This window comes from Mustela erminea, chromosome 1 (genome assembly GCF_009829155.1).
Source record: "Mustela erminea isolate mMusErm1 chromosome 1, mMusErm1.Pri, whole genome shotgun sequence".
Taxonomy (NCBI): domain Eukaryota; kingdom Metazoa; phylum Chordata; class Mammalia; order Carnivora; family Mustelidae; genus Mustela; species Mustela erminea.
The window spans coordinates 80,281,930-80,308,594 of NC_045614.1; the positions used below are offsets into that span (position 1 = coordinate 80,281,930).

At 41.3% G+C, this 26,665-nt stretch overlaps 1 protein-coding gene and 2 pseudogenes across 1 annotated transcript in view; 1 reads left to right on the top strand and 2 right to left on the bottom strand.

The window, feature by feature from the left end:
- NR1D2 (nuclear receptor subfamily 1 group D member 2) overlaps positions 1 to 10,410 on the bottom strand; it is a 29,728-nt gene extending 19,318 nt beyond the window's left edge. The window contains exons 1-3 of the mRNA XM_032329661.1: positions 10,303 to 10,410; positions 1,352 to 1,618; positions 399 to 487 (exon numbers count right to left, since the gene is read on the bottom strand). Of these exons, the coding sequence (XP_032185552.1) occupies positions 399 to 487; positions 1,352 to 1,618; positions 10,303 to 10,318 (372 nt within the window). The 5' untranslated portion in view covers positions 10,319 to 10,410. The remainder of the gene's footprint in view (positions 1 to 398; positions 488 to 1,351; positions 1,619 to 10,302) is intronic.
- Positions 10,411 to 18,477: 8,067 nt separating this feature from the next.
- LOC116582258 lies at positions 18,478 to 18,755 on the bottom strand (annotated as a pseudogene).
- A 6,711-nt stretch (positions 18,756 to 25,466) lies between these two features.
- LOC116581087 lies at positions 25,467 to 25,647 on the top strand (annotated as a pseudogene).
- The last annotated feature ends 1,018 nt before the right edge of the window (positions 25,648 to 26,665 follow it).

Genomic DNA, 26,665 nt, shown 5'->3' on the forward strand with positions numbered 1-26,665 from the left:
TATCAGAATGTCAACATATCCGAGGAGACCTATTCAAAGTTTGGTTTAAACTAAGCCAACAAGGCAGCAGTGCCTTGTCTGTTTTGCTCCCTGCTATTTCCCCACTACCTGGAATAGTGCCTAATGCATTAATGAATAAGCATCTGTGCACTTGGTTTCATACCATAATTAAGTTTGAGCAAGATAGCAAATTGATATTGATCAAAATCTTAAAAGAAAAAAAAATACTTTAACTGTATTAAAAATACATTTTTCAAAACAAGTTACCTTTATATACTACATAAAATATTTAAAACTTTAAGAGTAGCTGTTAACTTCTCTCATCCTCCCAGGTCATCAATTATGGAAACTGGCCAAGGCTAACTCCAATTTCTTTAATCCCAGAACCAGTAGCTTACCTTACAGCCTTCACAAGCATGAACTCCATAGTGGAATCCTGACGCCACATCCCCACAGACTTTACACAGTAGAACCATGCCACTAAATTCTAAGACACAAACAGACATAAAAGTATAAAGCTGGAAGAAAAACTTCAACTGTTTGTTTTCTTTCCAACTAATTCCAATTTATTTTATTCAACTTGTAAGTACTTTCAAAAGATATCAATCTACTTTAACAATGCAAAGAAAAATCTTTACACCAAATTAACAAATCCAAAGAAATCTTAATTTTCTTTTAAACACAGTTTATGGGACTGCCAAATACATCTCTGAGAGCCTGATGATTTTAAACATACACTGAAATTCTATGACTCTAGAGTTACTTTACACCATATATATGCAACCAGAATTAAAAACAGTTCTCCTCAGACAGAAGAGTCAATTGACAGAGGTGTGAACACGTCTCCACAGGCTGCTGCTATACAATACACAATTCAATTCACCTAACTGGCACCATTCCTCCCCTGTATCAGCCCATCTTACCTCCACATTCACTTAGGGGTCCAAATTCCACCACTCATTTAGTTAACCCAATGCTGCTTTGTTTTCTAATCCCCAATGTTCCTAGCTCCAACTTCATGAAAGCAAACCCCTTCCCATAACAAGTACTCTGTTCTAGAAACCAGATTCAGTACGCAGAGTTCAGAAGAAAGGCAACTGTGAAAATGAGGTAGCAGGGGATACCCTAGAGGAAACACGGTCAGGCACAGGGCAGGTCACATTTCTTGCTCTGTGGCAAGAACCAATCTGACAACCCCCAGACTGTAACTTTTAAAATCATCGCTGTTTCTTACCTAACTACTAAACTATGATTACCCAAAATGGGGTGAAATGACACCCAAATGAAAAACTGATAAAATAAACCCCACCTGCATTAATGGCACCAACCTTTGAAAATTAAAGTAACTTACTCGTCACTCCACTATGACTCTTTGTCATCCCAGGTGCACTCGATTTGCTTGTTTTCATAGAACAATCTATTCGATCATTCTTCAGGATGCCTTCAATATTGGAGAGATCACCATTTTTGGGATTACCATTGTTATCAGAATTTGAGCTATTTGGAGAAGATGGAACAGAGGAGGAGGAGGACTGGAAACTGTTCTCAGAACCCTCACTGTGACAAGAGGCAGGGCTAGAGGCTGAGCTTGAAGAACTGATATAGGCGATCACACCTCCTAGAAAAAGGGAGAATTCACATAATTAGATACATGCCAATATATGTTTTCTATTTTTCCAAATCTTAACTGTAAGGTCACTAACTTTAGAAACAGGTTGCTGACTAATTATCCACTTACCCTAAAAGAAGAAAATAACTTACTTCCTTATTTCCTATTTTTCCTGCTTCCACAAGGCTCGAAACACAGATCATTTCCATGGATTCAAAAAATAAGAAGGTTCTCACTGGCTTAATTATTCTGAGCATACAAAGATCCAAACCTAAAGCTTTTCCTTCCCTGGGTTTTTTTGGGGGTTTTTTGTTTGTTTGTTTGTTTTTACCTAAAAGGAATGAGAAACTTTCCTGACTGACTACAGAGCTTAGACTAAGCAAACTGTTTTTGCCATGAAGAAGTCTGCTTCTGGTCCTCTCTCTGCCTCCTTCATTACAGTGACACAATCCTAGAAACACCAGCACTTGGCTAAAACATAGGTTAACCAGGAACAGATGTAACATTTGGAACTCCAGATAATTTATGTCAAAATGGGGAATCTTTCATAGCAGCTGCTCCCCGAATCTTTCCTGAAAGATCCCTGAAAACTTCTGTGACTACCCACTAATCACCAGTTCTACGATCCCCCTTCTCCACCCACTTCCGCCACTGGCCTTGCAGACACACTTACCCGTAAACAGCTCTTAAAGAATCCAGACTCACCACCTGTTTTCTGACTTGCTATTTACAGTAAATTGTTAAAAGAGGCTGAAAGAATGCATGCTCTAAGAGAATAACATTAAGGCTGACACTAGTTCTTTCTCCATAGAGCTACTCTTAAAACACTACTCAGGACCTCACCAATATAACCTCCACAACCCTAGTGAAAACTGGTCTTGGCCTCTTTAAGAGACTATAAACCTCCCAGGTTAAGAAATAGTATTTAAAAGAATATAATTTCAAACATCTTCCCTCGAAGACATAAAATGCTGCAAGAGTTATCCCATAGCCAAATATATTATTTTTCCAAATCCAGGCCAAACAACTAACTCTCAACTTTTCTGCCAAGATCTACTGTGGTTTCTTTTCCTCTTTCTTCTATCATCAACAAACATTTACAGGCTTTTTCAATGTGATACAAAGGTAAAATTATCTCTCTCACTGTCCTGAGTTCTTGTTTAAATCTACAATTTACCTGTTTCCATCTCTTTCTCACTAGACAATAAGCACCTAAGTGCACAGTGTCTCCTAATTTTCTATACATGCTTTACAAGTAATAAGCCTGCCATAAATATTTTTAAGACCTACTTCCCTGCCTTTGTGAAGCCCACATTTAATTACACAGACACATCCCAAATATCATAAAACATTGCTAGGAAGTCACAAAACAGGGCATTTCTGAAAACAATCTGGGTAACTATACAGAGTAGTAAGTGAAGAGTTCCCCACATTCCCTAAGTGATAACTGCAATTTAAGCATTCACTCTGAAATAAACTTCTCTGCTATTGAGAAATGATTCCCCAATCTTTTTTTAGATAAAAGCCACACTTCCCACACTTTATAAGTCAACACACACGCACACGCACGCACGTACACACACACACACACAGCAAAATGCTAAGGCCAAAACAATTCCAAAGAACAGAAAGACACTTACACTTACACAGAAGAAAAAAAATGGGCAGAGGAATTTTAGGTCACTTTTAGTCTGTTGTGTTGAAATAAGGTACCAGACACGCATTTAAGTACCAACTATAGATATGAAGGATGGGAAATTCCTGAGAAGTAAAATGAAACCATAACTCTCAGGGATTTTTGGTCACAACCTAAAATCGAAGTTAAAACAGCACTACCATGTCAAGAAAAATACAACAGTATTCATCATACACAAATATGCATAAATGCAACTAAATGTACCTGAATTCTGAAGACAAAAAATACAATGTGGAGAATTCCATCCACTTTTCCATTCATTAAGCATACACCTGTTATTAGCATTGAAGTTGGAGGTGTGACTCTGTCTTTCTAGACTAACCCACTTCCCAAATGTTCTCTTGGCATGTGCTTATCATCTTCCCAAAGCAAAGCCAGAGCTTCATGATTAATATTAGACCTGTGTGCTCCCCACCTATAAACCAGTCATTCTCAAAGTGTGGTCCCTAGATCAAGAGCTTCAGCATCACCTGCAAATCTGTTAAAAATCTAAATTCTCAAGCCCCACTCCAGATCTACTGAATCAGAAACTTTTATCAACCTCTTGGTGAAACTGATACACAATAAAGTAGTTACAGGGGCGCCTGGATGGCTCAGTGGGTTAAGCCGCTGCCTTCGGCTCAGGTCATGATCTCAGGGTCCTGGGATCGAATCCCGCATCGGGCTCTCTGCTCAGCAGGGAGCCTGCTTCCCTCTCTCTCTCTCTGACTGCCTCTCCATCTACTTGTGATTTCTCTCTGTCAAATAAATAAATAAAATCTTTAAAAAAAAAATAAATAAATAAAAAATAAAGTAGTTACACAGTAAAACCGGGACTGTCACAAGCCAATGTCTTTATCTGTGTTCAATGGAAGAAAATGCGACCAAGGGTAATTTTTTTAAGATTTTAATTATCTATTTGAGAGAGACAGAAACAGAGAGAGCATTGGGGGGGGGGGGGGGGGGGGAGGTGACCAGAGGGAGAAGAAGAAGCAGGCTCCCTCTGAGAAGGGAGCCAGATGCTGGGCTTGATCACAGGACTCTGGGATCATGACCTGAGCCGAGGGTAGATAGATGCTCAACCGATGGAGCCACCCAGGCACCCCAGTGACCAAGGGTAATTTTGATAATAGGAATGTCATCTACTGCTGATTTTGAAAGCTCCTAAAACTCCAAACACAAGGAGGAAAAACTTCCTAAGTCTGAGTTTATTCTCATCATCCAGAGAAATTATGTAAAATATGTATCATAAGAACCACCTGGTACTTTTTGAAAGTACATGTTTTCAAGGCTCTGCCCAGACTAGAGAAGGCCCCTTAGGAATGATCATTTTTAATTTTTAACAAGTTCCCCAGGCAATTCTTTGCACACTGAAGTTTAAGAATAGCTACAATCACTGAATTAAAGCACAAACTGGTTCATAATTTTAAGTTGATGTTTTCATTGACATAACTGCCTGAATACCCTTAATATACTGTGAATCCAGAGATAAACAATTTAATTTGAAAGGCCAGCAAGTGTCATGTTACCAGGTAAAACCACTGTGCCATCTGTTTTCATAAAATTTTAGAGATCTGAAGTTCACATTAGAAATTCCAGGTGTTGGGGCGCCTGGGTGGCTCAGTGGGTTAAGCCGCTGCCTTCGGCTCAGGTCATGATCCCAGGGTCCTGGGATCAAGCCCCGCATCGGGCTCTCTGCTCGGCCGCGAGCCTGCTTCCTCCTCTCTCTCTGCCTGCTTGTGATCTCTCTCTGTCGAATAAATAAATAAAATCTTTAAAAAAAAAAAAAAAAGAAAGAAAGAAATTCCAGGTGTTAGCAAACTGCTACTTTTTTCACATGTCTACACACTCAGAATAGAATGCAAAGGAAAGTATTATCCTTTGTCTTCAATAAACTCCAAAAGGAACATCTCACAGCTATTTATCTTACCTAAAGTACTACCACGTTAGGTGGTAAATTCACTTCCTTACATCTCAAAATAGTAAAAGATGAGAAGTGATGGTTTTCCTTAAAGTATGGTTTTCTTAGGGCCAGCGTTTGAGAGAGCCATTTGTGTTTACAAGGTCTTCTGACTACCTCACCTTAGAAATAAACTTGCAGAAATCAGAGCTATCCCAATGGCTTAATAACTGTTTTAAAACACAACTGGCCAATGGAAGGTATTGTTATTAACTACCCAAAAGCACCTTCCTTTCAAAACCTCCAAAATCAAACCAAAGAAAAATTACTGAGCTACTATCAATCCAGTTAATATCCAATTCCTACCTTTACAGAGCTTAACAAACCTTTTCGGCAAGCATTTGTGCCAAGAACCATGGTATCAAAGATGACCCACCTAGAAGCAGCTACATTCTCCTAGCAAGACCTTCAACACTGATTTAGTTGTCTTAGCAGCCACTCTTGCTACCAAACACCAATCTACTGACCTGATGGTTAGTGACCCAAACGGTTACATTTTAATTTCCTAGAAAGTTAAGAAGTACATCTAATAGTTCCTCAACCCACTGAAGAAAGGGAAGTGAAAACTAGAAGTCCTCAAGTACCTACTGAATACCAAGAACAAAGTGACACAACTCCATATCACATTTTGACCTCACAAGCATTTACTTCCATTATCCCTTTTTTCACAGGAGGAACTCAGAGCTCAGAGAGGTTTAAGTGGCAGGTCCAGGGTTGAAGGCCAAGGCCAGAGTATAGACTGTTATCTCTTACTGTGAAGACCTGGGCAAGCAAGTCACTTTCAATCTCTCTAAAACTGAGTCACCTTCTATAAAACAGGACTATCTGCCAGAGTTATCATAAGATTGAAATGAAGTAGTGTTCATAAAAGGGGATTATTAAAGTGTTTTTTACATACATGGTTTTCAATGATAAAGCAAGAAAGGTGAAATTCCTGAACCAGCAAGTCCCAACACTTCCAGAAACAGGCAGAATGTACTTCTTAGATGTCTCAAGCTAAAATTAGCTGAAGCAGTCTTCTCTATTTTTAGTTGGAAAAAAAAAACCCCTGGAGCTGGGCCAGGTTCCCAGGCGAGGGCTTACCCAGTGGTCAACTTCAGACAAGCCAGAAGTCAATATCTAATTTTATACTGCTGGGAAGCACTTACTGTTCACCATATATTGGGTTTTCTTACCCCAACTCTAGACTTGCCCATCACCAAAACCTTCTCACTCCCACTGCCCACCATCCTGGAAAGTATGCTTGATTTCAACTCATGACTGTGCCTTGTGACTTAGAATGAAACAGATTTACCATCAAGAAGCTTTAGTCTTCTCATTTTAAAAGTAGGTTACTAATAATTTCTACTCATAGCATAGTAGATAGATGTAACCTTCCAACTGTGTCCTGAATGTCAGGGCTCTAGAGAACATGATCCTTTCCCTAAAAAGCCTTATAGACCAAATGAGGAAACAGCTGTGTTAACCATTCACTCCCCTGCATTGTGAGCACTGTTTCATACAAATTACTGTGAACTGCTGAGGATGACACAAGAGCACTCTGGAGGGCAAAAATCAAAAGGGGCAAACACAGCCAAGATGACGGTAAATGGGGTCTTGAAGAACATACAAATTATTTAGTGATATACCACATAAGAGACTTAAGAAAACAAATAAAAAATGGGATGACAAAATAAACCGGTCTTATTTTGTAAAAAAGTGTTTTCGTAAATTAACAGGGGAAGTAGGAGATCGGGAACACACAAGTGTAATCTAACATCTGGGGGAGAAAGTTTGACTAGCAACAAGACTAAAAGAGAGGAATGACAAGATTAGGAGGCTTTACTGACACCCACCCTTTTCCATCAACTATACCACTATACCAGCTATACCCTACACCACTGCAAATCAAGTGGATGCACATAGTTATTTCCTTTACCCCCAATTAGACAAGACCACCCAGATGTGCACATGCTATCAGATGTTATGTGGGCTTAGACCTAATACAGCATAGTAGCTTATGATCCCCAAGTGGACTTTGTGGATTCAAAATCGGGCTCCAACACTTGCCTGAATAAGTTACTTAACCTCAATCTACTTAGCTCTTCATCTTCAAATGGTAACAGTACCCACCTTCACAGAATTAAGCTGTGGTATCAAAGTAGTGACACATGTGAAGGGCCCGGCACATAGTAAGTACTCAGCCAATATGGGTGATTATTATTTTACCATCATACTTAAGAGTTCAATTAGAAGAGTTCAAACAAAATTAATCCCCTTTATCCTTTCTTCTTTCCTTTAATTTTGAGTGTGTAATATGGACCCAGTGGTTTCCCTGGAGGTTATTTCCATACCATCTTCTGAGTATCTTAACTCCCTTCACTAGTCAAGCAACTTGCTACTTCACTTCTAAGTCCTCCCATGATCTTGCTGTTTCTCTCTTCTCTCTACAACTGACTTCTTTATAGTTACTGCTCTCTGACATTTTTTTTTTCAAGTTAGAAATACAGGTTTGTAAAAACAAGAATGAACTATTTGGGAATGTTTTTCCGATTTTTAAAAATGTGAATTACAGCTATGGTTATGAAGTTTGTGCCGTGAGTTATCACTTACTTTAAAGAACCTGGTATATTCACCCAAAATCTGTGACAGAAACGTATACAGTCGATTTCTACCACTTCACTATTTCACATCTGCATTAGTCATGGATAAGTAAAGACACAATATGTCATGACAGAGGAAATGGTCATTGGCTGAATGTGCTGTACTGATACAATGGTATCAACCAAAGGGATGGGTCAGAGGTGTGCCACACAGACTGAATATGGCCCCACCCTAAGGGCCAATTTGAAGGAAATTACAGGTAATGCTTACCAACACTCCCTCTAACAGATATATGGCAGAAACTATCAAATGTACTGGATAACAGCTTAGAACAAGTTGAAAATGGAGCCAAAAGGAACAAGACAAAATTTAAGAAAACTGCTAATTCCTACACTTTACAGCAAACAATTATCTGCACAATGGATGAAACCTAGCTTCAAAATAGTTCACATAAAAAGTCCTAGTTGATTGCAAGGTTACTATGAGTCAGCAAAGCCAATAAGCCACAAAAGCACAGCCTGCCAGAGAATTCATTTGCAGCAGAATCCATAACTTGGAACTTGGTAACTGTCCAACCAGTTCCACAGGAGCTTGTTCACCTCTGGGGGCTACAGCCCAAAGGGCAACATGGATGATGATCAAAACAACACTGCAAAGACCAAGTAATAAGAACTGAAAATGGAAGAACTGGGGTGATGTGTTCAACAGTTATCCAAAGGAAGTTTTATTATCTATAGCTCCAAAAGGCAAGATTAAAATCAGTGATACTGTTCCAGGAAGGTTCAAACCAGACGAAAACTTTCTTGTACCTGAGCTAGCCCACCTTACAAGGCTACAAATCTGGAAGAATTCATTCATCCTGAAAGCTGGGTTAAAGAGGCTGAACCTAATAAACTCTAAATCCTTATCAAGCAAAAGTTTAATTCCCTGACAGATTACCCAATTTTTTAAAAAACACCCTCAAAGGCTAAACAGATACAGAGGCAATTAAAACACAAAAAGCTGTCTTTATTTCTACTATTGGTGAAAAACTCACACTTGTTTTCAAGGTATGGTTTTTTAAAAGTGTGTATACATATAAAAATATTTACTTAAAACTTAGAAAATATAAACTGGCTTTTTTTAACTCAAATTCAATTAGCCAATATACAGCACATCATTAGTTTAAGATGTAGTGTTCAATAATTTATCACTTGCGTGTAACATCCAGAGCTCATCACAAACTGGCTTCCTCTTTAACTTCACTGGCCTCAGGTGTAAAGACCATCAATGAGGGCAGACAAAAGGCGAGAAGGGAGTACAGTATTGTTCTGTGACGCTGTAACAGGAAATGTAACTAGAAAAATATTGATAAAGCCGAATTCTGTTGATCAGGTTCAAGAAAGGTCGGCAACCAATGGGTTTTTTTAAATCAACTTAAATAAACAATGACCAGTCCGTCCTAAAGTTCCGGGGTCACTTAGGATCACCTGAGTCATCTCGACATTACGTGAGATGAATGATTAGCTATCTGTATGACCTATAGGCTCCCAGCCCAAGGAGATTTTAGAGCCTTTTTTATGACTGAAGGTGTGTAAGGTAGGTCACGACCTAGAGCAACCATTTTTCCAGGAAATACTGAAGCAGCATCATAACAAAGGCGGGTGCCGTCCTAGCTACCAGACATTGCTAGCAATCTAAGCACCTCAGAACTCCGAGGGGTCTCGCTTTGGGGAAGCACCGAGTCTTCTCCCCAAAGAAACCTCTCTCCGCCTGTGGCGCGTTCTGGCCCCACACTTCTTGCTCAGTATCCCCAAAATCTGCCGCCAGTGCAGTCTGCCTAGCCCAGTTTCCTGACGCTGGGGTGGCAGCGGGTGCACTGCGGCGCCCGCGCCCGCCGCGGGACCGCCCGGGCGCGGGATTCACCGCACGCGCACGCGCGGCCTCCTCCGCAGTGTGCAACCCCGCGGGGGAGGAGGGAATCGCGGCCACGTCACAGCCCGGAGGGTTCCAAAGGGGCGGGGCCTCCCGGAAGGCTGCGGCGCTCCCCGCCGGCGCGCGCGCGCACCCGCCCCCACGTGTCCCTGCGGCCCCGGGGAATGTGGGTCACCGAGCCGAGCGGCCTCACGTGTCCCCGCCCGCCACCACCGCCTCAGCGCCCATTATGTAATGCCGCGTCACGAGCCCGCCCAGCCAACCGGCGCCCGCGCGCCGCCGAACGTAAACACAGCGCGCACGTGGCTCGCGCGGCCCGGCCATGTGAGGGGGGGGCCGGGCCGGCGCCACCGGGCCGCGCTGCGGCGTTGCAGGGAGCCGGGAGGGCGGCCGTGGAGCGGCCCGGGGGTAGACGCGGGGACCGAGCCGGAGTCGATACGCACCGCACGGCAGCCCACCCCACCAGCCCTAGGGTTAGCCCCGCCGCCGCCCGCCGAACTGCCCCAGCGGGGTCCGAGCGCCCCTCCGCCGTGCCCCCACCCTCCGCAGTCCGGCTCTTACCCGCATTCACCTCCATGGTGCCCTCCGGGAGGGAACCGAGGCTGCCCGCTTCCCGCAGAGGTGGCAGCGCCGCCTCCGCCTCAGCACCGCGCCGCCCCGGGCTGGAGGCAGCGGTGGTCGCGGGGCCCGCTCATGGGCAGGGCGGGCGGGGCGCCCGGGACCCGGGCCCCGCGGCCAGAGAGCCGGCTGCACCGAAAGAGGGCGGCGGCAGCCGGCGAGCGGCGCTCCTCGCGGAGTCCCTGACAACAAAAGCGGCGGCGCGGCGGCTTCCTGCAGCCAGCGCACCGCGGCGGCGAGGGCGGCTGACGGGGAGGGCAGCTGCGACCATGTGACCCGCGCACACACCCCCTCCCTCCGCCCGCCCCTCCGCGGGCCGCTGCGGCGACTCCGCCCCCTCACCGCCGCCACCTCTCCCTTTCCCTCGGCTTCTGCGTTCTCGCCTTCGTTCCTTTGGCCCCCTTCCCCATTCCCTCCTACCCAGATCTCTTTTCCTCTTTCCCCTGCTCCCTCCCCTCCAGGCCGACCTCCGGTCTCGGGCTGGGAGTCCCCTCCATGTCCCCCTCCTCATTCCCCCCCTCCCGAGACACCTCAGGTCACCTCAGTGGTTACCAAGGACCGCCCAGAGGCGCCAAACAGACCGACCTTTCGAGACCCCGGACTGGGCCAACCCCACCTCCCCACAGGTCGCGCGCTCCCCCCACGTCCTTCCCCGCCCCCAACAGACCGTTAAACGCTGGACACTTTGCGGGTAGAACCCATTTCGCTTCAGTCTACACCCTTTGGGTTATTTCATCCAATCCCATAGCTTAAATAGACCTGTGTTCGGAGCCTTGCCAGATTTGAATTTCAAACCGAGGCTTCTCTGAGCTCTAGATTCCCACTCTTGACATCCCGTTTGATTATGCCCCCTTGATGTCCCTTAAAGATCTTAAAGGTGTAGTCAGGGGTGTACATGTGTTAACACTCAGTGAATGCACACGTAAGATTTGTGCGCTTCACCTTGTGTATAAATTTTACATCAAAAGAAAAAAGCTGGAAATAAATGACATGTATGCTGAAGTATGCAGAGGGAAGCCCATTGATGTCTGCAAACGTATTACACAAAAGTAAAATGAGCTGATGGCATGGATAAATGGATAGAAGTATATTAAAATGGTAGTTGTAGATGTTGTAAATGGGTATTCATAAAATTATTTTCCAGTTTGCTCTTCGAATATGTTCAGTATAAAATGCTGGAGGATATGTAATGTGTAAAACATTTTTACATGTGCCACACTCCTTCTTCTGTGCCCGCAATCCATTACATACACACACGTTTGTTCCTTCTCCATCTCAGTCTTTATGGCAAATCTGCAAGTTCTTGAAACCAGCAAATTGGATTTCTTCTGTCCTTGTGTGTGTGTGTGTGTGTGTGTGTGTCTCACACTGCCTTCTATATCCTATTTAATAAATCAACAAATTTGAGCTATTCTACCTTCATATATCTTCAATTTCTATGCTTCTCTCCATCAACATTACTATTACTCTAAACCAAACAATCATCATCTCTTGCCCCAGCTACTGTAATAGCTTCCTAACTGGGGAGAGGGACTGTTCCTCACATCCACCTACAGTCATTTCTCCCTCTCAGTGTCATTTTTTAAATTTAAAGGAGATCGGGTTACTCTACTCAAAACCCTCCAAATAGTTTCCGATTGCACTTTAAGGAAACTCCAAAGCCTTAGCCTGACCTACAAAGCCCACACAGACTGTAGGCCCTGATTCTCTTTCTAAGGCTTGCCTGCCACCACCTAAACACTGTTCTCTAACCACAGTGCTCTCTTTTCTTCCCTACCTCAGGGCTTTATCACTCTATGTGATGCTGATGCAAGAGTTCCCCAGGCTATACTTTGTAGCTTACTTTTTCATTTTATTTATCAACCACCATCTGTTTCTGAGGCCAGTATGAGCAGTCTAGAAGAAAGAAAAGAAATCATAAAAGAGGATACCTCTCTGAAAAGGCTATATACTGTTATGATTCCAACTATATAACATTCTGGAAAAGGCAAAGCTATGAAGAAAGTAAAAATATCATTGATTGTCAGAGGTTGGGGAGGCAGAGGGATGAAAAGGCAGAGCACAGACGATTTTTTAGGGCAGTGAAACTGTTCTGTACGATACTATGATGGTGGATTCATGTCCAATGTACAAACAAGAGTAAATGCTGATATAAACTAAAGACTTTGGATAATTATGATGTCAATATAGGTTCATCAGTGGTAACAAATGTACCCCTGTTGTTTGGGCTATTTCTAGTGGGGGAGGCTGTGTGTGCTCATGGGGACAGAATGTATACAGGAACTCTCTGTACTTTGTTTGATTTTGCTGTAGATATAAAATTGCTCTCAAAAGGGAAGCCTATTTTAAGAGAGAAAGAGGATACCACCATTTAAATTTGAAAAAGAGAAGAGTGGAGTTGAAAATAAGCCATTGCAAAGGAATGTCCCTTAAGCATCTTAAATTTAAATAAATGAAAAAAAATCTGTGTCCATGAGCCTTGTGTTTTCAAAAGGCCACCTCTGACCTGAGAGACATTGTGGATAATTATCAGAGGCTATAAAACTAGAATCCAGGTCAGTGACCAGCCACACCACTAGCCACTGGAAACATTAGGTTTATCAGGGCAAGGAGGATGCAGAGTAGCATCCGAGTTGGACAGTCCCCCAGGGTACTGTCGCTGCAGTGGAAATTGCCTTTTGCTGCTGTCATTCCAGGAAACTTAAGAATTAACTCTGTAGAGTCCATGGCTCAGTCTGTAGGATTCTCAGACTATTCATGGTGGATTTCTACCTACTCCACCTTCCTCATTCCTCTGACCAAAATAATAACTCTGCTGAATGAAGACTGTGTCTTCAAAAATCATCCATTAAAAAAATGCAAATTAAGGGGCACCTGGCTGTCTCAGTTGGTGGAGCATTTGACTCTTGATCTCGGGGTTGTAGGCCCGAGCCCCATGTTGGGTGGAGAGATTGCTTACAAAATCTTTTTCAAAAAGGCAAATGAGTTCCTGTGAAAGCTTCCTCATTAGTTCTTATATTCCACTAATATTCCACCAGGGCCCTGGGAAACTGAACACAGGATAGACCGATCTGGATGTGGATAAAGAAGAGAAGAGCCTAAATATTAGAGTCCTCTCGTCCCAAGATCCAGTAAAATAGATCAACTGAGGTATTGCAGTATGAGGGCCTTGATGAAAGAGAAGTATTGGGAAAGAAGATGGATTTTTTTTTTAAGTTAAAGCCAGTTAAAAATGTCCAAAGTCATTCCTCATTTTAAAATGTTCCAATGAATACTGCTAGTTCCCAACACCATAACAACATTCTACTTTGTCTTCTCTATGTCCTGGTCCAGGAGTTTTCAAACTCTATATTCTTATAATGATTAAAGACATCAAAAGGCTTTTTTGGGGATGTATTCATCCAGAGTTACCTATTATAAATGAAAACAGAAATGTTTAATACACAAGAATACACACACACACACATATATGTACATATATATATATATATACAGAAAAAATATCAATAAGATCAGTGATGTGTTTATGTGCACATAAACACACATCCTACACACACTATAATATGATAATATCTCACAAGATGTAATAAAGTGAAATATAGTCCTAGCAAAAGAGTCAACTTTGTTTAACAGAAATATTTTTACACTGTCCCAGTTTTTAAATTTAAATTTGAATTATTTAAAATTAGATAAAATTTTGGGATGCCTGGGTAGCTCAGTTGATTAAGCTCTGCCTTCAGCTCAGGTCATGATCCCAGGGTCCTGCATCCAGCTCCTTGCTCAGTGGGGAGCCTGCTTCTCTCTCTGCCTCTGCCTATAACTCTGCCTGCTTATGCGCTCTCTCTCACTCTCTCTCTCTGACAAAATCTTTTTTAAAAAATAGATAATTTTTTTTAAATTAGATAAAATTGAGGCACCTGGTAGCTCAGTCAGTTGAGTAGTCAACTTGTGATTTCAGCTCAGGTCATGATTTTTTTTTTTTTTAAATTTTTAAATTTAATTTTTAAAGATTTTTTTTTAAGATTTTTATTTATTTATTTGAGAGAGAGACAGTGAGAGAAAGCATGAGCGAGGAGAAGGTCAGAGAGAGAAGCAGACTCCCCATGGAGCTGGGAGCCCAATGTGGGACTCGATCCCGGGACTCCAGGATCATGACCTGAGCCGAAGGCAGTCGTCCAACCAACTGAGCCACCCAGGCATCCCAAGATTTTTTTTTTTTAATGTGGCAGACAGAGATCACAAGTAGGTGGGAGTGGGGGGTGGCAGTGGGGAGGGTAGGGCAAGGAGCAGGCTCCCTGATGAGCAGAAAGCCCCATGTGGGGCTCCATCCCAGGACCCTGAGATCATGACCTGGGCCCAAGGAAGAGGCTTAACCCACTGAGCCACCCAGGCATCCCAACTCAGGTTATGATTGCAGAGTCATGGGATTAAATCCTGAGTTGGGCTCCACACTCAGCATGGAGTCTGCTTGTCCCTTTCCCTTTGCTCCTCCCTGCCACTCATGCTCTCTCATTCTCAAATAAAATCTTTTTTTAAAAATAGATAAAATATAAATTTAACCCCTTGGTTACACTAGCCATGTCTCAAGTGTCAAAAGTCACATGTACCATACTAGTCATTACAGATTTATAGAGCCTTTCTTCCTCTTTCTGGGTCAGTATGACAAATTATCCACGTTGTATAAGTTTTCAAGTTTATTGAAACAAAATTCTTCATATTCTCTTGTTATCTCTTTAATCTCCATCAATTCTAACTTCTCATTCTTAATTTTGTTTGCACTGTTTTTTTTCTTTGCTCGGTCCTCAAAGATTTAATTTTCAACTTCACGAATTTCTGCTCTTTATCTTGATCTCCCTTCTTCCATTCACCTTTTCTTTCTAAGATTTTATTTATTTATTTTACACAGAGAGAGAAAGATCACAAGTAGGCAGAGAGGCAGGCAGAGAGTGTGGGAAGCAGGCTCCCTGCTGAGCAGAGAGACTGATGTGGGGCTCAATCCCAGGACCCTGGGATCATGAGCTGAGCAGAAGGTACATAAGCCTAACCCTCTGAGCCACCCAGATGCCCTTCCGTTCACTTTTAATCTGATTTTTTTAACTTCATAATTTGGACATCTATCTCATCAATGTTGCTTCAGTTGACCGGAGTCAGTTTCTCTGATAACGAAAGAAACCTCATTGGTAAAATTACTTTAATCATTGTCACCTATTACAGAGATTATTTCGCTTACTACTGCAGTGTAATAAATTACCCCAAAATGTAGTGATTTAAAATAGCAGCAATCATGGGGTGCCTGGCAGGCTCAGTGAGTGAAGCATCTGACTCTTGATCTCGGGGGTTGTGAGTTTGAGCTGCACATTGGGTGTAGAGATTATTAAAAATAAAATCTGTAAAAAATAAAATAAAAGTAAAATAGCAGCAATCATGTTATCCTCTCTGCTGACTTCTATGAGTCAGAAATTTGGGGAGCCCCTGGTTGGACATTTATGGCTCAGAGTCTCAACACTGACAATCAGACAGTAGGCAGAGCCAGAACAGCAGGGGGCTGGAGCAGCTAAGGGCTGGACCAACCTTTCTCTCTCCAGTAACTGCAGAGCTTCTCTACACTGTCTCTATATATGGGCTACTCTGGAGTCCCTCACAGCTTGTTGGCCTCAGGGCAGTCAGGCCACCTACAACATAGTAGGCCAGGGCTCCTGTGCAAGCATTCCAGGGAATTAGGCAGAAGTTGTCTCACTTTTTCCTGACCAAGCTTCGGAAGTCAGGCAACATCAATTTCACTGCATTATTGGTTTGTAGCAAGGGAGTTAAAAGCATACCCAGACTGGAAGATAGGGCACATAGATCTCAATCTCTTCTGAAGAGGAACATCAAGGTCATATTTTGGATAGCATGTGAGATGGAATATATTGTTGCAGCTACCATTGTTAAAATAGGGTACAATTTTAAAGAATAACACACGTACACAGTCCATCTTGATCTGAATACCACATTGCAGCATCAAAAACTTAAGATATACTTCTCTGGGTAAGCATTTTCATCCCCTCTACCTGGCCACATTTTCTAAGCGTTGATGTAAGGGGAAAGATTGCGCCAGAGAAAGGAATGAGAGAACAAGTGGGTAGGGAAAGGCCCCCACTGGAACAGGATTGTTCCAGTCCATTGTTTCATTCTCTGTGCAGCTGAATGTCAATAGAATAACATTCCAAATACAGACCCAGTCTCTTGTCTATTCTAAGTCCTTTATTGTCCACCATCAATAGTATTTTATAGCTTTGAAATGGGACTACTCCCTCAGGGGAGAATCTAATAGGAGAAAGGGTTATGTCTACATGTAATGAATGCAACCTATACAACTTGACATGGAAAGCCTGGTTGAATTTAAGTCCTCCACTGATTTAATAACATACTAAACAGAAATTTGGAGGAAAAATAAGAATGGAAATAAGGGAAAAAAAGTTGCATGGCTGTTCAACGAACTAAATTGCTATAAGAAATGTTTGAGTATTGAATATTAATTATCTTCAATACTCTTTATAACAGTTTGAAAAAGAAACCCAAAGCATCAAATACAAAGAGCTAGCCCTAACAATAGGGCATGCTATCCCACTAAAGGAACAACACATCTTGCTGACTTTCTCACTCATCTTCCCATCTGATCTTCCTACTTCTGAAAACTTGTCTAACTGAGAATCCCTCCCAGCAGTGGAATCTGTCCTAATGTGACCCCCATTAACTGAACAGTCTCCTAAGTTCTCTATCTCAATTTATCAGCAACATTCAGAGGGCACTGAGAGACTTGGGTGTCTCCCTTTCATCTAGACCAGTGGTTCTCAAAGTGTATGGTCACTGATCACCGCAGCAACACCACCTAGGAACTTGTTTGAATGTAATTTCTTGAGCTCCACCCAGGTCTAATGAATCAGAAACTCTGCAGGTGACGCCAGCAATTTCTGTTTTAACAAACCATCCAGGTGATGCTGATGCACTCAAGTTTGAAAACACTGCTTATGGAGCCAGTAGCATCCATCAACAAAGAATTGATCAGTCCTGTATTTCAGAGCTGTAGGGCCATGGGACTAAGTGTATAAGGCCAGTGGCTGTCTCTTTTCAGATTCTTTGCACCATGCTCCCAAGTGAGCAGGATTTGTGCCCTGTAATTTGTATATAATATGACAGGATGTAATACAGCTGGGTAGGATTCTATATGCAAAACCCACACTGCATGCACTTTTGATTTCAGTTCTTCCTACAGACCTGGATGACTTTCTGTCCACAGACTCTAGGAGTAAACTGCTAGTCTCATGAATTGGTATGCTTACTACTAGCAAGTCCTTACTAATTACGTACAGATTTATTTATCTATATTCTAGAAAGTAAATTTATTCCTAAGGCTTAGACACTTCTTTCTGACTGTGCAGGAAAAACAAAATGTCTTAATAGTGGTAACAATAGGATTGTTATTTAAACCATAGTCAATATACAGGACCATCTCCTACCTTCTAAATCCATATAAAAACTCATTCCTCCTCCTCATGATGCAGTTCTATAAAAGAAAATTAGAAAAAGTATACCTTACCATTTGCATCATAACCAAGAGACTGCATACTGATTTTTCATATATCTGGATTCTGTTTTTTTAAAGAAATATGTTGGGATATCCAAAGACTTTACAATTTGTGACTAACATATTCAGCTTTGGTCTAGTAATGATCTTTTTAATTTTTTTTAATAAAAACAATCACAGAGCGTTTATTGTCCTCTGGTAATAACATAAAGGTAACCAAAACAATATGAACAGGGGCACCTGGGTGGCTCAGTGGATTAAGCCTCTGCCTTTGGCTTAGGTCATTGTCTCGGTGTTCTGGAGTATAACCCCGCATCGTGCTCTCTGCTCAATGGGGAGCTTGCTTCCCCCTCTCTCTATGCCTGCCACTCTGCCAACTTATGATCTCTCTCTCTCTCTCTCTGTGTCAAGTAAATAAATAATCTTTATAAAAAATGCAAACAAATATTTTGGAACTACACTCCCAACAAAGGATATCTAAAAAAAAACAAAAAAACAAAAAAAAAAACCTACATGGCCTTCTCAAGAATTTCTCACTTTATTGATCATTTCTAGCTAGAGACACTTTGGAGAAGGGTAATATTAACTCCTTTTAGTATGATCTGACCCAGTTGTTTTCTTGACTTTGTTTCAGAATGAATCTCTTCAACATCATCTAACATGAGGTTCATGTACTCATCAAGACCAATGATACAGCCCTCTATCCACATGTTCACTTGCTCATAAAGCCACACCTGAATTCGAGATCTATTCTGCAAGTCTCTGAAGATAAGATTGATGGGCTAAATGATCACCTTCTGCACTTTTGGCCCTGGCCACGGTACACCATGATGGAAGCCAACTTTGTAAAGATCTTTTTTTTTTTAATTTTTTTTTTTAATTTATTTGACAGAGAGAAATCACAAGTAGACGGAGAGGCAGGCAGAGAGAGAGAGAGGGAAGCAGGCTCCCTGCTGAGCAGAGAACCCCATGCGGGACTCGATCCCAGGACCCTGAGAGCATGACCTGAGCCAAAGGCAGCGGCTTAACCCACTGAGCCACCCAGGCGCCCCTGTAAAGATCTTTTAGGTATGGATCTTCTCTCGGTCTTGGAAGAGAGGCCAAATGTAATTTTAGATTAAGCCAGGAGGCACATTGGTTTTTTTACTACCTCACTATTCAAAGTGTAGTCCTAGACGAGAAGCATTAGGATTACCTGGGAGCCAGAATCTCAAATCCCACCCTAGAGTTACTGAAGCAGAATCTGCCTGCTATCAAAAGTTCCAGGTGACCTATCTGCACAAAAAAGTTCAAGAAGCCCAGCAATGCTATACCCAGGAGACAGAGGCTTTGCAGCAGGAGTGTTCTCTGCAAGGAAGTGGTAGGCAGTCTTCTCAAGATGTCCCCCAGTGACCCTCGCCTCCTGTTATTCACTCCCTTGTGTAATCCCCTCCCCTTGAGTGTGAACTGGACCTATGAATTGCTTCTAAAAATAGACTATGGCAGGGACCCCTGGGTGGCTCAGTCAGTTAAGCCTCTACCTTCAACTCACATCATGACCCCAGGGTCCTGGAATCAAGTCCCTCATGGGGCTCCCTGCTCAGCAGGGAGCCTGCTTCTCCCTCTCCCACTCCCCCTGCCTGTGTTCTTTCTCTCTGGCAAATAAATAAATAAAACCGCGTTTGAGATGATGTTATAAAAGACTGAGACATATCTTGCTCACACTCTCTCCCTGGCTCTTCTTGCCTGCTTACCCTGATCAAGCAAGCTGCAGGGCTGTGACCTGCCCTGGAGAGATTCATGGGATAAAGAAGTGAGGGTGGCCTTTGGCCAGCAGCCAGCAAGGAACAGTATCCTGCCAACAAGCACGTGAATGAACCTGGAAGTAGATCTCTCCCCAGCTGAACCTTCAGACAACTTCAGCCACACCTAACACCTTGATTGTGAGATATTAAAGCAGAGAACCCAGCTAAACTGCATGCAGATTTCTCGCCCACAGAACTGTGAGATAACAAATGTTGTTTTAAGCCTTTAGGTTTTAGGGTAATTTGTTACTCAGCAATGGATGACTAATAATGAGCAGGAACCAGTAGATCAGAGATATTAAAAATTCAGATTTAATCCAGACTCCCCAGAAGTCACAGAGACCTAACAGACCGTTAGATAAACAAACACCTAGAGGCAGAGTGAACACCTAAAGAAGATTATCACTGAATCCAAGATGAGTAGTGAGACTGAAAACTGGGATTGATTTCAAGTTCACATACGTGAAGAAGCAGCAGGGCCCATCCAGCACTCTACAATGAAGCTTTAAAGTAAATGGGGCTCCCCAGAGCTTCCCAAGATACACACACAAACACATGTGCACGCACACACAGAATATCTAATCAGCTTTTAATTTTTTTTAAAGATTTTGTTTATTTGTTAGAAAGAGAGAGAGCGCAAGCAGTGGGAGCGGCAGACAAAAGAAGAAGGCTCCACACTGAGCGAGGAGCCTGATGTGGGACTCAGTCCCAGGACTCTGGGATTGTGACCTGAGACAAAGGCAGACACTTAACAGCTGAGCCACCCAGGCATCCCTCTAATCAGCTTTTAATGCTTCATACAAATATAAACAGATAGCAATGGATCACTAAACTTTTAAGGGAAGATTCTAGCATGATGGTAAGAAAACAGAAACTATGAAATAATACACAAAGCAATTGTCTTTATTATTGGAGAGATAAGAGAAGACAGAGCATCCATGAGATGATGACAGTGGGATTCTACAAAAAAGCAACACAAAATATGTAAGAGTTCTTGAAAATTAAAGGCAACTTACAAAATAGAAGAAGTATTAGAAAAGTTAGAAATTGGCGGCCTGGGTGGCTTAGTCGTTGAGCGTCTGCCTTCCGCTTGGGTCATAATCCCAGGTTCCTGGGCTCCAGGCCTGCATCAGGCTCCCTGCTTGGCAGGAAGCCTGGTTCTCCCTCTCCCACTCCCCCTGCTTGTGTTCCCTCTCTCACTGTAACTCTCTGTCAAATAAATAAAATATTTTTTTTAAAAAGTTAGAAATTGAGGAAATCACCATCAAGCAGAACATAAAGACAAAAGATGGACATTAGAAATTATTATTTACTTATTTTAAAATATTTTTAGTTCTATTTATTTAAGTAATCTCTACATCCCATGAGGAGCCTGAACTCATGACTCTGAAATCAAGAGATGCAGGTCCACTGACTGAGTCAGCCAGGTGTCCCTGAAGTGATTATTTTTTAAACTTAAAGATTAATCCAAGAGCAGGAGTTCCAGAATGAAAAGTATCAAGGAAATAATTGAAAATAGTTCCCTGGAATGAAATGAAAGGGTTTCCAAATTAGAATACACACGTATTATCCTGTGCAACTACTGAGGAGAAAAAAAAAAAAAAACTTCAAGGCATGTCAAGATGAAATGTCAAAACATCAGGGATAAAGAGAAGATCATAAAAATATCCAGAAAGAAAGATCAGATCACATACAAAACAATAGAAATCTAAATGTCATCAGACTTCTTAACAGTATCACTGAATGCCTCAGGAATGCCTTCCAAATTTTGAGATAAAAATACTTTATCTCAAAACTCAATCAAACCATTAGTCAAATTCAAAGGTAGGATAAAGATATTTTCAGACAAGTAAGTGTTCAAAAAACTCCCCTTCTATATACCTTTTCTTAGAAGGTCACTAAGGCGATATAACATAGACTGGGAGAATAGAGGGAAGAGAAATGTGCATGTTTATGTGTGTGTGAGTGCAGAAGCATGTGGGTGGGCTAACACACCTACACATATGAGAGGTACTGGAAAAAGGGATGTGTGTGACAAGGAAGTGTTACTTAAATTCTCATCTTCCATAATAGCAAGTCAATACTAATACCTAAAACTTAAGAATAAAAAAATAGCATTTTTAAGGATCCCATGAAGGATGGGGCAGGAAACCACTGTTACTCATCATAAGACTTATGGTACCATTTGACTTCTTAAATTGTGTGAATTTATCAGTTTGATGAAAATAAAGATTACTTTGAAAACAAAAACTGGGGGCACCTAGGTGGCTCAGTCTGTTGAGCATCTGCCTTCATCTCAGGTCATGCTCTCAGGTCCTGGGATCAAGCCCCATACCCAGCTCCACACTCAGCTGGGAGTCTGCTTCTCCCTCTGCCTCTGCCCCTCCCCACCATTCATGCTGTCTCTCTCATTCTCTCTCAAATGAATAAATAAAATCTAAAAAAATAAAAGCAAAAACCAGGGTGCCTTGTAGCTCAGTCAGCTAAGCAACTGACTCTCAATTTCAGCTCAGGTCATGATCTCCCAGTCCTGAGATTTGGGATCCACACTGGGCAAGCATCTGCTTGAGTTTCTCTCTCTCCCTCTCCCTCTGTCTTTCCCTTCCCCCTCCACCCCTGCTTCAAGGAGAGTACACACTCATGCACACATGTGTGCTCTCTCGCTCTCTCTCTAAAAAAAAAAAAAAAAAAAAAAGTGAAAACTGTCCAACCCCCCTTAAATACCACAATCTAAAAAATAATAGAAAATGTCTACAGCTGCAATACAGCTGCTTTTAGGTGTCTGACCTGCTTTCTCACTGGTCCCATGTCTGGTCAGGATATTACTAATAAAACTGTCTTTTTCTCTCTTCCAAATTAAAAGAAAGAAGAATATTTTGAACCTATAATTGCATTTCTAGGACTCTCTGCTAAGAAAATAATCCTAAATATACAAAAATCTTTATGTGAAACAATATCTAGCCCTGTTTATATACTATTACAAAATTGGCAAAATTAACCCAACCAAAAGGAAATTCCCCTTGGCCTTTAAAAAAGAATATTTATGAAAATGAGGCCAGAATGTGAAAATGTTGATTATCTAACATTAAGTTAAAAAATCAGTATGAAAAACTGCATATGAAGTAATACTAACAATTAAAAATTAATGATTTTTTAATTTTAATTTGCATTAAGAAAAGATTGGAAGAATACACCAAATTGTTAAAAAATGGTTTTGTTTTGATGATGATAGTATAGATGATATTTTTTCCTTTTATTTTGTGTATTATGAAAAAATTTTAAAATTTTTGTATAATATTATAATGAAAATACTTGAAAATATGAATTAAAATTAATATTTATGTTAAAAATGTCTTTGGAGTTTACCATTTTGATGCTGCTAACTTGACCTTAATGTTTTTATCCAGTGAATTTTTTTAATGGCAATCATTTCAAACTTACAGATTGTTGCCTCTTTGACAAGTTTATGGATACAAACATTTAACCACAATTACCCCAATACTGATAAATTTTCAGCAAGAAAGTATTAACTAGAGAAATCCATCACGCCAACATGACTTGAATAATTTATTATTAAACAAATCAATAAATGATCAGTTTTTTATATTATGAAGTTAAACTATTTCAAATAGTTTCCATTTTGATTTTGGTTTGGAATTATTTCATAAACATCAAACTTTTTCCTAAAATTCTTATAAAAAAAAGAGCTGATTCATTGATCAATTTTTCTTCTTTCTTCTTTTATTTTTCCTTCCTTTTTGGTCAATCAGAGCTTCAACCATTAAGCTTTCTTTTCTTTTATTTATTTATTTATTTATTTGAGAGAGAGGAAGAGAGCACAAGCAGAGGGAGCTGCAGAGGGAGAGGGAGAAGCAGACTCCCTGCTCATCACCATGGGATCACAGGACCCTGAGATCATGACGTGAGCCAAAGGCAGAAGCTTAACTGACCAAGCCATTCAGGCTCCCCACATTAAGCTTTCTTTCAAGAACTTATTTCTTCCAAGTCCATTTGCCTTATCAAATTTTGCAGATTTTCAATTTGCCAAGATTTAATTCTGTTATTTTTGAGTCAACAACAAATCTTACCATGTTCAATTTTAGCCATTTTAAGTTTTATTTTTACTATAATATTCATTATGAATTTGATTTTTTAAAGCCTGTTGTTTTTTGTTTTAAAAAAAAATCTAACTCACCTAGCTCAGGAAAATATATGATAAATTCTCCTCAGATATTTCAGGATTTGTACAAGGTTCACAACTGGGCTACTCCACTGTTGAACAAATGTCCCAATCATTTTTCCCATTTTGAACTGAGTCTCCAAGCTGCTGATCAAGAAAAAGATAAAGGCCTAGTCAAAATATCTTACTTCATAAATAACTAGAAATGATAGCATAATATTTATCATTAGCACTTTTAGATGCCCACTTTATATCAGGCACTATAGTAAGTCCTCAGGATGAAAAGATGTTAGTCTCTACTCAGACAACTCTAGGGCTTCTAATGAAGGAGAAGAACTATTACAGTCTTCATAATATGTTCATTAAATTGGGTATACTTTTAAAAAAAATTTTTAGATTTATTTATTTGTTTTAGAGAGAAAGAGAGGATGGAGAGGGGAAGAGAGAGAATCTCCAGCAGACTCCCCACTGAGTATGGGAGCCCCATGTGGGGCTTGATCTCACAACTTCCAAACCATGACCTGAGCTGAAATCAAGAGTCTGATGTGCAACCAACTGAACTACCCAGATGCCCCTAAATTGGATATACTTAATGCATTGGTTAAATTGGATGTATTTAATCGTTTGCCACAGTTGATATTTAAGACTTTGCCAGTAAGCACATAACTACAACGCTGCATCATCTCTAACTACTTCCCTGGTCCACCTGGTTTTTCTCTGTCCTGACATCAAGGCTCTAACCTAGCCCCCACCCACAATATTCCATTCTGAGTGATTCTTTTTAATCTAAAACTATGTTGCCTCCCTGCATAAAGCCCTCCAATACTGTTCATTTCATATAGAATAAAACCAAGGTTCCCATGACTTAGAAGATCTAACCCGACCCAGCCCCTGCCTCTGTCTCCAGCCTCATCTCCCACTACCCTCTCCCTGACTATCCTTGCATTCCTGCTTCATTGTCCTCCTATCTTTTCCTCTATCCTCCCAGCTCAGAGCCTTTACATTTGCTTCCTTCTTGCTTGGGATGATTTTCCCTCAGATCATCACATGGAGCCACATTTTATCCACACTTTATCTCTATTTCCTTCTGGAGACTTCCCTGATCCCCATTTAATGTCTTTTGCTCCTTGTTCCGCAGTTCTTGTCACTATCTGAAATTGTTTTATTCATTTACTTTATTGTCGCCTCTACTAAAATATGGGATACATGGAAGCAGGGACCCTGTCCATCATGGTCACTGGTGAATTCCATTTGCCTGACACGTGGCTATTCCAAAATAAATATTTGTGAATTGAATGAATAAATGATGTGTAGGAAGAGCTGAAATAGAGGAATGAGACACATGTCATGGAAGAGTCCGAAATGTCATCATTGAAGAGATGGATTTTGTTTAGATAATGAGTAGAAATTCATACGGTAGAGGGCAGGCAGTTAAGAAGGGGGCCTCGTGGAAGGATGGAGAAGAAATGAAGCTACGAAAGATCCCAGAAGATAAGTCTGTGTGGAGATGACCAAAGCAGAAAGAAAGAGCAGGTGTACTGAGGAAGGAGATCAATATGGTTGAAACCTGAGTTGTAGCTTTGCGCAGTGGTAGTATCGTAGCCAATGAGGTTTATCCGAGGCGCGATTATTGCTAATTGAAACCTGAGTTGTTTCATTCCTGTCTGACAAAGACACTGCTCAGCAGAATAATGGCCCCCCAAATATGTCCGTATTCTGTAACGTGATTCCCCAGAATCTGTGATTATCTTATGCTAAATTATGAGGGAGTATTAAGGTGCAGATGGAATAAGGTCGGCTGACCCTAAACTAAAGAGATTAGCCTGGGGGGCCCAATGTAATCACGGACATGCTCTTTAAATGGAAAAGAGCAGGACAGAAAGTCAGTGTCCATGTGATGCAGGCTGAGAAAGACCACACAGGCCATTGCTGACTTTGAAGATGGAAGGGCAGCCACAAACAAGGAATTTGGGCAACCTCTAGAAGCTGGGAAAGGATTTTTCCCTAGAGCCTTCGGAAAAGAATACAACTCTACAGATGCCTGGATGTTAGCCCAGAGAACTCCATTGTGGACTTCTGGCCTCCAGACCTATAAATTAATACATTTGGGTTGCAATTTGATGCTAAATTTGTGGTACCTTCTTATAGAAGCAATAGAGAACAAATACAGACACCACAAAGTCACTCAGGTAGAATGAGGAAAGGAAAAACAAAGCTCCCAGCTAGTTTTGAGTGTACGGACTGGTAAAAGTTTTGGTAAGCAGTAGAAAGGCTGCATTCTACTCTTGGAATGCTGACTACACACAGTTCATCTTTGCCCAAAATGTGAAAACCTGAAGAACTGAGAAATCTTTAACAGGGAAAGAATGGGTAAACGAGATGGGAAAGGAGCCCTCTGTGTGATCCCCACTATTTCCCTCGTCATCCTTTCAAGATTAAGAGATAATTGATTACATGGATCTCTTAAACACTCTTAGAAATTCTATAAAAATCTATTAGGTACCAAGTCTTCTGATGTTCTCTGGATTTTTTTTTTTTTTTTTTTTTTAACTAGAGAGGAAATGGATGCATTCATTTAAAAGAGGGGGGAAAATCTCTGAAGAATGTTTTATTTTCTCAGGAAGTTGGGCAAGCTGTGAGTAATCACCCTTGTGGTTAGCATTCATTCTTACAGAGTCGATCCTTGCAGGTCAACCAAATCCCTTTCTTTTGCTTTATAAATTGAGCTGAAATAGTTGTTGCTGACCTGAGAGTGCTGGCTGCCTGCCGGAAAGT